This window comes from Cryptotermes secundus, unplaced genomic scaffold (assembly GCF_002891405.2).
Source record: "Cryptotermes secundus unplaced genomic scaffold, Csec_1.0 scaffold282, whole genome shotgun sequence".
Classification (NCBI taxonomy): domain Eukaryota; kingdom Metazoa; phylum Arthropoda; class Insecta; order Blattodea; family Kalotermitidae; genus Cryptotermes; species Cryptotermes secundus.
The window spans coordinates 55,307-70,357 of NW_019738874.1; the positions used below are offsets into that span (position 1 = coordinate 55,307).

The following is a 15,051-nucleotide window of genomic DNA, read 5'->3' on the forward strand; positions in this document are numbered from 1 at the left end:
TACGTGCAAACTTAACAGCACAGACGCCGACTACAAAGTTAGCACGGGTATATAGAAATACACAAAAATAATTAAAGAAAAAATACTACAGTTAGGGCAATAAATTAACAATTAAAAAATAAAGTTAGCATAATAATAACAATATAAAAATCGACCAGTTTCGGAGAAACATATCGTCTGGCCCTGGAGTCGGCTCGGCGTCCAACAGAAATGAGTACCAGGAATCGTCCTGGTGGCAAAAGGCTGCAGGCGCTTAAGGTTGTCTACCTCACCGCCATCTGTGAGCCGACTGTCTAAAATATGATGGAGCCTCGACGTCTCACAACCCTATTTGCCTCCATTGCCTGATAGAGGAACAGCTGTCCTTTTTTTAACGCATGATGATGGCCGCAAAGGACCAAAACGTGTAGCGTGAAGATATTGAAGTGAACTGAACTTCATGATTTATTTCAACCGTCTTCCAGTGCATACACTCATCTATCTCCTCCTCTCTCTCGCAGATGAGTGTATGCACTGGAAGACGGTTGAAATAAATCATGGACTTAAATCAGTGCAACAGGACGCTAAAATATAACAGAACTAAACTTATTTGTCGGGAATTTGATTCTGTCAGTTCTTTGTTGAAAGTATATATAAAGTTTGATTTGTTTCATTCTGGTCCGTCACACAAAGACAAAACAACTCCGTCCAGTGTTGTTGTGATCAACGGACATATATACACGTACATACTAATTAACATGGAGATGATGGGGATTGCAGTAGTAAATTTGGGGGTTTTCTGTGGAAGCAACCAAGTAACAATCTCTGAAACATTACTACTACCACTGCTACTACTACTGGTTAATGATTCAACGGGAAGTCACCATGTGACATATGAATTCATGTTGTTCTTAAAGAGTTCTCTCTTCTGGGATAGAGCGAGGTGCAGTTCAGTGAAAGTGAACTGACATTTCGGAAGAATATGTCACCTCCATCTTCACTCACTCATGGATCTGAGCCCTTCTTGAGAAGCCGCCAGTTGTGTATCTATTCAGGAACTTCCCAGCATTTTATGGAACCCGAAGGTTTATTACCGTGTTCACAAGAGCCCTCCACTGGTTCTTATTACATCTCTCTAAAGGCACGTCCACATTACTCGTGCTCGTGCTCGTGCTCGCCAGGCTTTTACTTCTGCTTGCAAATGTTCGTCCACACTACTTCAGTTGCTCGCCAGGCTTCGGCGCGTGAGGATCTGTATATTTACTCGTAGTGTGTATAGGCTGTAGTCGTATTTTAATTTATTGGCTATAGTTTTTAAATTAAAAATTAAAAATTTGCTTGTCTCGTGATTTGTCATATCGTCCACATTACTCGCGAGCATAGCGAGTCACACGAACACGAGTAATGTGGAAGCTCCTTAAGATCCGTTTTAATATTATCCACCAATCTACATCTTGGTCTTTCTAAAGGTCTGTTTCCTTCTGGCTTTCCCACCAGTATCCTATATTCATTCCTCTTCTCTCTCGTTCATGCTACATGCCCTGCCCATCTCATCCTCATTGACTTGATCATTATACTTGGGGAAGAGTAAAAGTTATGGAGCTCCTCATTATGCCGTTTTCTCCAACCTCCCGTCACTTCGTCTCTCTTCAGTCCAAATATTCCCCTCAACATCCTGTTCTCAAACACCCTCAGTCTATGCTCGTCACCTCCATATTGAAACTTGAAAAGTAATCCAAGCAAGAATCCAGCATAAAATAGTCTCTACTTGCTGCCTACGTCATGCTGGTTTGTTGGTGTCGCGGTTTCAGTGTCGCGGCACACGTGTTAATGAACAGCCTGTCATTGTCTGCTTAAAGTTGTGACCGTCTGTGTAGTTGCCGTGTGTTGTCACTGAACACCGGCCATATTCACAGCTTACATCCGTGACTGTGATCTTTCCTCAGGTGTCCATTGCAGTTCGAATCGTGCCTTCTCCCGACTGGTTTGTGGGCCTTGACAGTCTGCAGCTATGTAAAAATGGATTCTGGATTGACGCTCTGTCCGTTCAGGTAACAAAAAGAATTTGTAACTTCAATTTTCTCTGAAATACATTAGTCCCTACGATGAGGCTACCAGAACTTATAAATTCATATTTATGCAACGTGGTAAACCGTTTATGCATAAATTAACACAAATTCTGAAGAAGTTAAATTTACACTCATAACATCGAAATTTCACATGTGTCTTCTTACAGTTTCATGATTATTTTACAGACGGTGAGACTCCTTGGACGGATGATCAGCTCGTCGCAAGGCCTCTACCTAAACACAGGACAACACAAACAGAATAAACGCATACACACACCAAAAATCTATGCCTTGTGTGGGATTCGAACCCAAGATCCCCGCTTCCGAGCGAGCGAAGACAGTACGTGCCTTAGACCGCTCGGCTACCGTGACCGGCAAATGAGTGCTTAAGGCACTGAAAATGGCTTCCTTCAGAAGGTGGCCTGGAATTACGCAGACAACAAACACTCACATTTCCATCCCTGACTTAGACACTGGAAAAGGCCGCGCCGTAGCTCAAGCGGTTAGTCGCTGGCTTCCCACCGCGGCGGCCCGGGTTCGATCCCGGGTCTGGTCAAGTGGGATTTGTGGTGGACAAAGTGGCGCTGGGGCAGATTTTTTCCGAGCACTTCGGTTTCCCCTGTCAATTTTCATTCCATCAATTGCTCCACAATAACCCTCACCTATCATCTGTGGCTGGTACAATAGGCCAGAAGTGGCCGCAGTACAAGGGACTTAGTCCCACCCCACTAGCAATAAAAATATAGAAACTGGAAAAATTTTCTTTAAACATCTACGAAACTAGACGGCAGACATCTAACCACTTCTTCCCCATTTCCAACCCTGTGCAGGTTCATGTAATCACGTCACTGTTGGACCTCTTAAGCTGGATGACCAGACTTCAGCCTCCTGTTTCAGACGGGGCCCATGGACGCAGGCACGGACAGTGGGTTCACGTTCACGGCGCCCAACTGGCCGAGCGAGCCACGTCAGAAGATCAGTCACATCACGGCGCAGCAACCCAGCCACCCCGCCAACTCATTCTACTACCCCGAGAAGAAACGCCTCCCCCCCGTCGCCACGTTCCACTTTCACAAGGTGAGGAGGTAGCCACTGGCCACTACTTGGCCTGTTGTACCAGCCCCGGACGATGGATGGTGAGTGTGGAGGAGTCAATGGAATAAGAATTGGCAGGGGAAACCGAAATACTCGGAGAAACCTACCCCAGTGCAAGTTGTCCTCCACAAATCCCATATTACCTAACCTGTGCTCGAACCCGGACCGCCACGGTGGGAAGACGGCGACTAACCGTCTGAGCCATGGCACTGCCACTGTCGGCTCAGGTAGTGTCTGACGCTGGAATTAAAACCAGGAGGGTTTTCATTTTTTAAACATGCGTCGCAGCATGTAACGCATTTCCCCCCAGATCTTTCCAAGCGAGAGAACATTTTAATATCGCTTTACATATTTATAAACAAGAAGTTCTGGGAAGAACTAATGGCCTATTTTCCTTTGATACGACACGGACCCCATAGAAAACGACGTGTTCAACAATTCTGTTGTTGCGTGCGTAGTATTTGTTGACGCGTTTTATCGAGCCGTTTCCTAACAACATGCTCATACAGAGACAGACTGATGGGAGGGATTTATGAAGGACGCCGTCGGAATGGGCTCAGTTGCCATGGTGTACATACTATATTTCTTAAAGACTGGTTCAGTCATTCAGTTGGTGGTATAGGAGGAGTCACAGACACGCACAGAGCATGGTGGTCTCATAAGCTTACTTATATTTTTTCTAAATAATGAAAGTAGGCTAGAAATTAAATGTAACTGTGAGACGATAGCAGAAAACCGAAATTAACGGCCGTGGGGATCCGTTGCGCTGACCACGCGACACCCTCTATCCGCAAGAGTTGGCACTAACTTCGCCGACAAGCGACGCTCGCTCGGTCAGTATAGTTCGCTCGCGGACTATAGCCACGGAATTTGTTTTTTTTTTGTTGTTTTTGTTTTGTGAGACGATAGCTCGGATTACGCAGTTTCGGATTACAATAGCAACGAACTGACGATCGTTAACACGTTCCATGAACGTAAGTTATATAATAGGCCATAGACTAGCAAGCAATTTTTTTTGCTTCAGTCTTTCGTGTCTCTGTGTTGTACAATATGTTATATATATATATATGCGAGACGGTTTAAGATTTATTATTTACACATATTATTCATGGTGGATGTCTTCAAACGTCGGCTTCGATTTATCATTCCGTATTACATAGGACTGGAAATTAATATGGGAGCCAGCAGGTGAAGTTAATAATACAAAAAATTGCATAACAAATACTAAGACTTCCTGCTGAATTTTCATTGGGTGTTGCACTCATGATGAAATACCACGCCACTTATTTTTATAAACAGAGTCTGTATGCCATGTACTGCATATATTGTAATGTACTTGTACATGCATGCAGAGTACCAATTCCTATAATCTGATAATTGGAGTCAAATATCATTGTATCACATATCCTAATTAAACTAGATTAATTAATCAAGAAATAGAATATCTCAGGGACCAATAACTCGTGGTATAGATGAAGACACAGAGTTTGAATCTAATTTTAACATAGTAATGTTTTACTTTCTGATATAATTATTATAAGCCCAATGTTTAAATTGTAAACTGTTGTATTATGTAAACTCAGTAGTCGTAAGTGACTAAGTTTCAAATTAAAAATCAAATTTTCTGGCTGCTTCTGCAAAACTGGCTACTGCTGGATGACTGATTTATTCATGGAAAAAATTCTGGTGGTACCAGTAGCTATTGGTGCTTCCGTAATCTACAATATTATAAAATCTATATTTCAGAGACCCAAGAAACCTCTTGTACTACACAGTCACAAATTATACACGTTGTGTGGTGACTTATAACAAAAAGTCCAGCATGGATTGTGCAGCTTATACATACTATCTCTCATCAATGTATTTGTGTTGTGTTTTCTACATTAAACGTGGGTTTTAGTCTATAAGTGTATAGGCCCCTATTTACATGTTTCTTGTCATGGGCCTTTTAAGGAAATGTGTGAACAGGGTCCAAGGAATATTATATTTTAGTGATATATTGTGTGTGTGAAATTTCTTTATTTTATTCTGTCATCAGAATAGAAAATATGGATACACCATACATTCTTCATTCCTTATCTTTCGGATCATTAAGCCATCGTCAGGTATTTTTTCTTGTTTACATTCACCTATATTTGTCTGCTGGGAATACTTGCTGTAAGAAATGATGAATATATGATTTAGCCATGTTTCCTGTTGTGGTGATGGATTAAAATATAAAAAGGGGACTAAGAAACTTACACTGAAAATATACTTGTACATGTTGAATACTGTTGAAGGAGGTGATCTCCATATGGTTCAATCAGAACCTACCTCAGAGAGAGAACTAGGACACGGTAACTCTACTGTTGAAGGAGGTGATCTCCATATGGTTCAATCAGAACCTACCTCAGAGAGAGAACTAGGACACGGTAACTCTACTGTTGAAGGAGGTGATCTCCATATGGTTCAATCAGAACCTACCTCAGAGAGAGAACTAGGACACGGTAACTCTACTGTTGAAGGAGGTGATCTCCATATGGTTCAATCAGAACCTACCTCAGAGAGAGAACTAGGACACGGTAACTCTACTGTTGAAGGAGGTGATCTCCATATGGTTCAACCAGAACCTACCTCAGGGAGAGAACTGACCCACACAAATCAGAAGAAGTCAGAAGTGAAGTTTTTATTTTATGTGGTGTAGTTACAGTAACCTGTGTTATCATTGTTTGTAATTATGAAGTGTTCTAGTTACAGCCACACCTTATTGTGGTGAGAGGCTTTGAGTATGCCAAGGACCCTGAGAGCTATACCAGCGGTAGCTACTGGCAGTGCCTCCCTTGCTGGACAGGTCAAAGGGTAGGCATAAGACGAAGAGAGACACCAAAAACCAAAAACTGATGCCGGAAGCAGAGTCATCAGTAGCGGCTTGAAGCACAGAGAAAATGATGCTCGAGATGGTTGAAGTTTGTATAGCAATAGGCGTGACCAGAGTGGTTTGAATGGCTGTTGTGCTGCGATGTGGAAAGCAAATGGAAAAACTACCACATTATCACTTTTCCTGGATAGTCTCTTTCCAAAAACAGAGATACCATGTATGCGAGATGGGGACAGAAGAGGATACTCTCATTTGAAGGAGAAAGCTCTAGATCACATTAAGTGGAGGAATTGTTTTGGAAGAGACTGAGGACCTGTTGTCTGACAGATTACTGATGAATGAATGAATGAATGTGCCTGTAATTCTACATCCCTCACAATCCTTCAGGTTATGAGACTTTGATGAGTAGAACTTTGCATAATTTTTGAATCCCCAGTGATGGTGATGATGATAAAGATGATGTGATAATAATAACAATATTAGGTTCTCATAAATTGGAAGAGCTTAAGGGAGATATCATTTGTGGTACTGTTCTGTCAGACACACTGATAGACTGAGGACCTTCTTCAGAGGCCTTTGTCAGAATTTGGTTTCCGTTAATTGTTGTAACACATTGACAAAGTTGTTTACTCTCAGTAATAATGTGTTAATGTACCACCACCAAAGTGGCTTTGTATGTCTCATTTGCAGGACAAGGTTTACCACTTGAGTGAAGATACCGGACAGATGCCTATCGACAATCGTGTTCACACCATAGATGATTTAGAAAGAGTACTGCTCCAGGATGATGTCAGCAATGATGTGCTGCCATCTATTGTGGACGACCAGACCCAACGTTCCAAGTCTAAAAAGCATCGGCGGACAAGAAAGGGAACACGTATGTACACCACATATCTTATGTTGATGAGTATCAGCAGAATGTACTGCTGAAGTGACTTAAAATATCTGTGAAAAAAAAGGCCAAAAATGGCATGATGTTTACACCAATTTAGCAGAACATCTCATCACATGCATCAATGGTCAGAAAATTTTAAAGTTTTATGAACTTAACCAGCATATTTGGATTCTGGACATAACTGTTGAAACCACTGTGTATTTCAACTGTGGAGGACCTTTCTAGAAACACTCATAGGTGCTCACTGGTCAAACAACTATCTGATTTGGTAAAACTTGAATGTACATTGCCATGGTCACAAAAACCTGCCATTGAACTCTATGCTGAATTAGTGGAGTCTAGTTTACACCTTCACATCATATTTTTTGAACATATATTATGATACTACATATCTCTTTTATTTCTGGGTCTTCCAACTCATCTCTTCCACATAAATGTCACACAAAATGTACTTAGTCCACTGTACTTCTGTTCTAATATGTAAATGACTAAATATTCAGTTCTGGAGATACTGACAATATATTTTTGTAGACTGTCTGATGTTTTCTTTGAAGAAATATTCACTACTCAATTACTGACATGAAAACAGTAAATACTTTTCTTTCCAACAGGTCGGGCAGTGTCATGCCAGGTGGGCGAATGGGGGCCCTGGTCTCCGTGCAGCCTGTCTTGTGGTATTGGAGAATCTACAAGGAGTCGAAAGGTGCTGAAACACTCACGACGTGGGGGTCGACCCTGTCCTCCTCTTGCTGAGTCCAAATGGTGTGGTGAGCACACTGCCTGTCCCCAGAGGTTTTTCAACTGGTGAACCTTCACCCACACTGTAAGCCAACTGTGAAGTGCGCACTCAAGACTTGAGCTAAGGCAGTTTGTGGTTGAGAAGTAAGATGGGATACCATAACTTTCTTTGTGGAATCCATGGTGCACTGTAGGAACTCTGCTGATATTTACTATTTTGTTGATGCTGTGATGAAGTTTTTTGTGAGATATGATGGAAATTATGAGGGCCCAGAAACAGCTCTGACCAGAAACTGCTGATAACTTCGAAAAGAAATGTTTGACACTAAATAGTCAGACATATTCATAACACGTTTCCCTGCCAGTGTCTCCTGTGTTACAATACTGGAAATTTAGATAATGAAAATTCTTATGGCCACAAAGTCAAAATATTTTAATATGTGGAAAGTTTTTCTTAGGGAAGTGAATTTATTCATATTCATAATTATGGACATGCAGTTCATAAATTATTCTCATGAGTACAGAAATCATATGTACATATTATTTTGAACAGATATTAGCTTCGTACTTATGCTGAAACTGCTGAAACTGATATGTGAATTTTTTTTTTCAGTTGTAACAACATCTTACAGTTAATATGGTAAATCCTACTAATTTTAACGGTTTGCAGAGATGGTGAAATGCTGAAAAGTATGGAATAACAACTCACTGATATGCACTTCCTCTCTATGTTTGTGAAACCCACTACTCTATTACAAAAAGAGATACAAATGTGGTTTCCATGCAGGTTGTTATATTTGAGATTGGAAATTTAACATGAACCAATAAACAGTGAAACAGAACACGTCCCTCTGGGTCCCCTGCTTTGGTTTTTGTACAGTGAGCCAAAGTAAAATTTACTGTCATTGTTAGATGTTGTTGATACTTTTGAAATCCATAAGGCTCAGATGTATGTGACATTCTAACTGGTTCAATTCATTGGGTTTTAAATTCAGAACTGGGCCCCATGTTGGGTTGGACTAAATTACCAAACTTATATTGTACTTGGAGAAATACTGATTGCTGGGAAAAAGGAAATGATCCACAAAATGTATAAGAAACTTCCTGAATATGTATCCTTATGCAATAATATATTCAAAAACCTACAGTTTCTAGACTGCAGTGATAAGTGTTATTATTATGATACTTATTTTTAGCCCATAGTATTTTGTCTGCACATATTAATCACACAAAATTAATCCCAATTTGAACAGTTCTGAAATTATTACAAAACTTCCATATAGGTTTGCTGCATATGTTCGTTCAGCAGTAACATAATTTTTTCTGCCTTCATCCAGTGAAATTTCAAAAACATTATTCATTGTACTAAACATTATCCTAGTAGGAAGAAATTCTAAAATTGCTAATTTGACAGTGAGTTATTCATGACTGTGTGTTAGGTTAGTGAAAGGAAAGGGAACATTGAGGGACCTGGACTAGGAAATTGTTTTCACACTACTTGGGAATTGAAAAAATTGAGTATGGAATAAATGCACGAATGAATATGAATATATTCAACTAATACACATTTGCATTTTATATGTTTCTTTATATTTGTAAGAACTGTAGAGCTACATAATACAAAGCATGGAACATACTAATGTATTTTGAGATTCAGAAGGTATTTTATAGCGAAAGTTGCATTTGATATTCTCAGTAGCATGCATATTTGAGCATACAATTTGCGGTACAGGTTAATATTTATGAAATGTTTTTGAGTATACTATGAAATTGATTTATGTGAATTTGTGACAGAGTGCACTTCTTATTAATATGTGTTATGTTTTGCATATTTAACGTGTCTGTAAACTTAATACAACTTATAAAAAATGTAAATAATGTAAATATTTGTATTAAGTTATGTATAATATGCATTTCATGTAAAGTATAAGAATAAAATTATTTTTGTGTGCAACTCGATATTGCTTTGGACTAACGAATGAGCTGTGTAGTGCTGAAATGTAATGTTGTTGTTACAGATAGCTGTAATGTTGAAGTACAAGTGCTCCCGTAATGTTGTTACAGATAGCTGTAATGTTGAAGTACAAGTGCTCCCGTAATGTTGTTGTTACAGATAGCTGTAATGTTGAAGTACAAGTGCTCCCCAATTTAATGTAAAATTTTGTTTCAAAAGAAGTCCCAGAGGGTGAAATTTCATAAAACAGGTACAGTGGGCTCCTGATTATCGAGGATGGATGGGAGGTGAGTTTCCCTGGATAATCAGTAAAAGGAATACATAGCTAATATGTAACGAGAGCTTAAAAGGCAAAGAGAAAAGCAGTGTTACTCGAACGCTGTTTGTAGAAACATGAGTGTGGCTTATGAGAGGCTTCTGCCTGGTTTCTACAAACTAAAAAGAAAAAAAAGACTGCTCGACAATGTTGTATTATAGCATTCTGTTGCTCTGTGTCCAATGTTATTCATGAATTCACTGCCGTTTCATGTATAACTCACCAAAAGTTTTTAAAATTCAAAATCTAAGATTTCACTTTTTTATTTTTAAACCTCAAAACAAAACAAACTCCGTGGTCTGTAGTCCGCAAGCGAACTATACCGACCCAGCGACAGCCGAAGTAAGTGTCAACTTTTGCAGATAGAGAGTGCCACGTGGTCAGCGCAACGGATCCCCACTGCCGTTAATCTCGGTTCTCTAGACTGGAGCCGCTATTTCCTTGAAATAGCTCCTCAATTATTGTCACAAGGCTGAGTGGATCCAGTTCCAGACCCAGTAGTCATTCTCAGAAAATCTGGTAGCGCCTGGAATTGAACCCGGGACTTCTGGATCTGTAGCCAGGAACTCTGACCACTAGACCACAGAAGCGGTCCCTGGTTAACCTATGATAATATAAAACCAGAAATTCCAGCCATTGGTTAGCCATTCTTCCTCTATGGCTTTCTGGTCCTGTGATTCATTTATGTACCAAACAGTTAACCTTAGATATTCCCAAAGTATAGTGACCCAGGGGGAGTTTCTCTGGATTTTCGTGCACCATCCCATTATTGCACCAAATCATGCAGGATAAAGAGTATCTTCTAGATACTTCTACCAGTCACTGAGGTTTTACTTGCAGTTAGTGTTTCCTTAGGACTCTTCCTGAAATTGTATACATATATTGCTCACATACTGTGGATGAAACAAAATAGTGGCTTGCCTTCTATTTGAGAGTATTTTGTAGTGTGTGTCCTATTGGGAATTTAAGAAAGAAATATATTGAAATAAAAAGGCCTGACTTTTTCCAAGACGTTAATTTTTATAATTATTTATATGTATTCGTATTGTATTAATCATATGCGCAAATTAATATTTTCGGGATCGCACATCCCATGTAGCCTAGTACTTAATTTTTTTTAATCGCTTAGTGGGGGGTGGAGCCCTACTGGAACCACTCGGCACGGCGGCCACTGATTGGCCTATTGTAGCCTGCTCCGGATGATTATGATGATGAAGAATTTGGTGGAATGAAGATTGGCAGGGGAAACCGAAGTACTGGGAGAAAACCCGCCCCAACGCCACTTTGTCCACCACAAATCCCACTTGACCAGACCCGGGATCGAACCCGGGCCGCCGCGGTGGGAAGCCAGCGACTAACCGCTTGAGCTATGTCGCGGCCATAGTACTTAAAGTTAGGCCGTCTCTTCTTTACACCCTTTCCAATTCTTTATTCACGAACCCAAATACTAGACTTTACACAGTCTGAGCTACTGAAAACGCCCTTAAATAAATCCCGAATAAATAAATAAAAATAGTATATGTACTGTATTATATCGTTCATTTGTCCGTTGGTCAGGCGAGTGGCATATTGAAAATATGAAGAGCTAGAAATTCCTCCACGTTCCCAGTCTCAATTTTGTTGCCTATGGCCTTTTTTACAACTGGCCTGGTAAGCTCCTAAAGCAAACCAATGTACATCAATGGAACATCGCCTCGATGACATGAGACAGAAATTGAAGACCGTGAAGAGAGAGGAAATGACACATACCCCCACCAGGTGGACGCACTGCATATCGATACAGCACCGATTAAGCGGATTAAGCATTGTATTGTGAGGTAGGTTGGAAGGGGTTGGTGTCTTTATGTGTTATGCTGTGTCTTAAGGTAACGTACTAAAATCAGTGTTAACATTTCATTCAGTGTCATGTTTAGAGTGATAATATATCGTGTGAGGGAGTCGGTGCTTGATCTCAAGGTACACAGACATGAATTTGTGTTGTCAGTGTGGAATAAAACGAGTTCAAACGTGTGTTCTAACAACAAAAAATGCAGTGTGTGTTTCAGTAATACAGTGTCTTGTGAAGACAAAGGGGAAGGTAGAATGTGCCCAGTGATTACATATTTAAAACACAAAACTGAGTTGAAAAGCCGTGCGTTGAATGTGAGTGAACAATTATGCGTATCACCCGAATTGTCAGTGAATAAGTGATACTTCAACTTCCGTTGCCCGCCAAGCATCTACACCAGGGTTCCGCCATCTTCAGCGTCGGTAAGTAGTTCATGTAACAATGATACATAATCCGATATTGTATTTAGTGAAGACCTTAATTAAATATATATTCTGCAATGAAAATTGTGAAATATGCAGAGCATCTCTGAGACTGTTGGGTATAGGATAATTGAGGAACGGTATACTATAAACAAACTTATCACCGATTTCCCTGTTTGATGTAAGTTCACATACTATGACCAGTTACGTATGCCCCTTTTACCCGCAACATATCACAGCGTAGGTAACAATACTGATATCTGTAATTTCGTTAGCAAAGTTTTCTATCGAATACATCCAAATTCTGTTACCCATAAATTTAATTAAGTTTTAGCTCTGATTTTAATTTAATTTATATGATATTTGAACTGAATCTTGTAAGCATAATGAAACACGAATACTTCGACTAGTTGTGCAGTGATAACCACGCCATGACAGTGCACACTAAATATGCACAACCAGGCAATTGTAGTTAAAGTATTACGAATTTCTTCCATTGTGAGCAAATTATTGTTGCATAAAACAGTATAAGCACAACGCGAAGGCCTGCAACCGAAACCTAAGAATTTTATTTTATTTTATTTTATTTTCGGAAACCCGCCGTTTTGTAATTCAGTCTTCAGGCACGGTGCGCATGTTTTTTAAACTGTAAGACTCTCATTCAACTACAACATATATAGGCCTAAAGAAGAATTGCCAAGTCACTGAACCATATTCCTTCTACTATAGTAATCAGTGTGTGTTATTGACAGTGACTACTAATTAAGCACAGAGACAACTTTCTTTTTCTTGGCACTACAGCCCCAGTGGACCTAGGCCTACCTCCATGAACTTCTCCGTTCACTTCGGTTTTTCTAGATCTTACACATTCGGTAGGACTCCTTGGGAGGGTGATCAGCTCGTCGCAAGGCCTCTACCTGTACACAAACACAGAAAAACACGCACACACAAACTAAACATCCATGCCCTGAGTGGGATTCGAACCCACAATCCCGGCTTCCGAGCAAGCGAAGACAGTACATGCCTTACACCGCTCGGCTACTGTGACCGGCCCTGTTTTCAGTGTACTTGGCTTAATTTTCGACCTTGAATATGAAAGCAGGTTGTTTCTCCGAAATTTTAATAAATTTCTACCAGACTACGCGTTGTCAAACTTAGTCTTTCTGTATCCTATCTAAAAACATATTTTGATCTGCTGTTTTTATGGGAATAAATATATTCNAGACGACTTTCTCTTCTTTAAATTGTGACCACAGCCTCCTTTCCTCCTCAGTATAATTCTTCTTCCCTCTCTCTCTCTCTCTCGGGAGAGTAATTAAAGTTAGAATTGTCCCTTTTTTAATTAAGCATCATGCCATGAAGGTGTACGAAGGAGTGGAGGCGTAGCTCTAAGGCTTCTTAATTTCCATGCTTTATGGAGGTTTGTGGACACCTTCACTCTTGGCTGCCTTAACCTCAGGGAGAGGTTGCTCGGTACTCGTAGGATAGGAGGTTAGGGAGCCCCAGATCCAGTCTAGATGCTATGGAGAAAATAAATATATTGCTTATGTCAGCAGTCAAATCCCACTTTCTCGGTTATGTAGGTCGTAGCCTAACCACTATATCGACTAAGCTATCCTGGCTGGTCTTGAGGGAGAACTGAATGCTACAGGTTATGATGCGATTGATAAGTTCGGGTTCTGGAAGTGTCAGAAACGCCAGAGGAAAATAAATGTGAACATGAAGTTGATTTCCAAGTGCTTAAAGTGGGGAGTTCGCGGACGCTGTTAGCGACGTGACTCCATTGCTCGACCCAGTTGTGGCCCGGTAAACTGGTAACTTACTTAGTGTCGGTTCCTGTACTCTGTTATATGGACTATCATGCCAGCTATGATTGGGAACAGTGATGAAAGAAAAGGAGTTGTGCCCTATTTGGAATTCCAGTAAGTTAAGTTAGTAGAATAATTACACTTCATCACCTCCCTTGCGTCACTCACTCCCTCTCACTCACTCATGGAGCTGGACCCTTCTTGAGAAGCTGTCAATTGTGCAGCCACTCAAGAACTTCCCAGGATTTTATGTAACTCGAAGGCTCATTACCGTGTTCATAAGAGCCCTCCAGTAGTCCCTATCCAGAGCCAGATCAATCCAATCTATACCGTCTCATTCTATCTCTCTGAGATCCATTTTAATATTGTTCACCCATCTACGCCTTGGTCTTCCCAGTGGTCTCATTCCTTCCGGCTTTCCCACCAATATCCTATATGCATTTCTCTCTTGCGCCACAGTAACCGAAATATGAATTCTCTGCTGGAGCACGGCCCGAGACCGCTAGAGGAAGACAGCTCACACAGAAAGATCAGTCTACTCCCAATAATGAACAGAATTTTCGAAAAAGCTATGCTCAAGAGATTACGCCAGATGATGGAAGAAAACCGAATCCTCGCGGACCATCATTCTGGGCTTCGACAGAAACCCTCTACCACAGAACAAGTACACCGAATTACAGAGATAATAAGAGGAACTTTAGAAAGAAAGAAAGAAGCAGTACTGCTCTGTGGCGTTCCTAGACGTCACACAAGCGGTTGATAGAGTATGGCACCCAGGCCTCTTTTTGAAAATCAGAAAAATCCCTTTCCATGGGTATTACAGAATACTGGAATCACACCTAACGGATAAAACAAACCTCAGTGCTAAGGCGGCGATAGGTTTCTAACCAACTATTAAATAATGAAATTGTAAAAAGAAATAGGTCGTATTCCTTCTGCATACTCTCATGGGCCCGGGTTCTATTCTTGACTCGGATACTGAGTATTTTTACTGAGGTTTTTCATGGTTTCCTTAGTACTTCCAGGTAATTGTTGGGTTAGTATCTGAAATTAGGCCACGTCCGCTTCCTTCCACATGTCCCCCCCCCCC

At 40.6% G+C, this 15,051-nt stretch overlaps 2 protein-coding genes across 5 annotated transcripts in view; both read left to right on the plus strand.

The window, feature by feature from the left end:
* LOC111871162 (spondin-2) overlaps positions 1-9,739 on the plus strand; it is a 36,351-nt gene extending 26,612 nt beyond the window's left edge. For 2 of the 3 annotated variants that reach the window (XM_023864048.2, XM_023864050.2), the window contains 4 exons: positions 1,926-2,030; positions 2,946-3,125; positions 6,691-6,877; positions 7,507-9,739. In XM_023864048.2, coding sequence (XP_023719816.1) covers positions 1,926-2,030; positions 2,946-3,125; positions 6,691-6,877; positions 7,507-7,703 — 669 coding nt within the window. In that variant the 3' untranslated portion in view covers positions 7,704-9,739. The remainder of the gene's footprint in view (positions 1-1,925; positions 2,031-2,945; positions 3,126-6,690; positions 6,878-7,506) is intronic. The other variant, XM_023864049.2, reaches the window with a different exon arrangement.
* A 1,467-nt stretch (positions 9,740-11,206) lies between these two features.
* The window catches only part of LOC111871160 (putative tyramine receptor 2), a 248,106-nt gene continuing 244,261 nt past the window's right edge, over positions 11,207-15,051 (plus strand). For both annotated transcript variants that reach the window (XM_033754124.1, XM_023864045.2), the window contains exon 1: positions 11,207-12,153. The gene's annotated coding sequence lies outside the window, so the exon portion shown is untranslated. The remainder of the gene's footprint in view (positions 12,154-15,051) is intronic.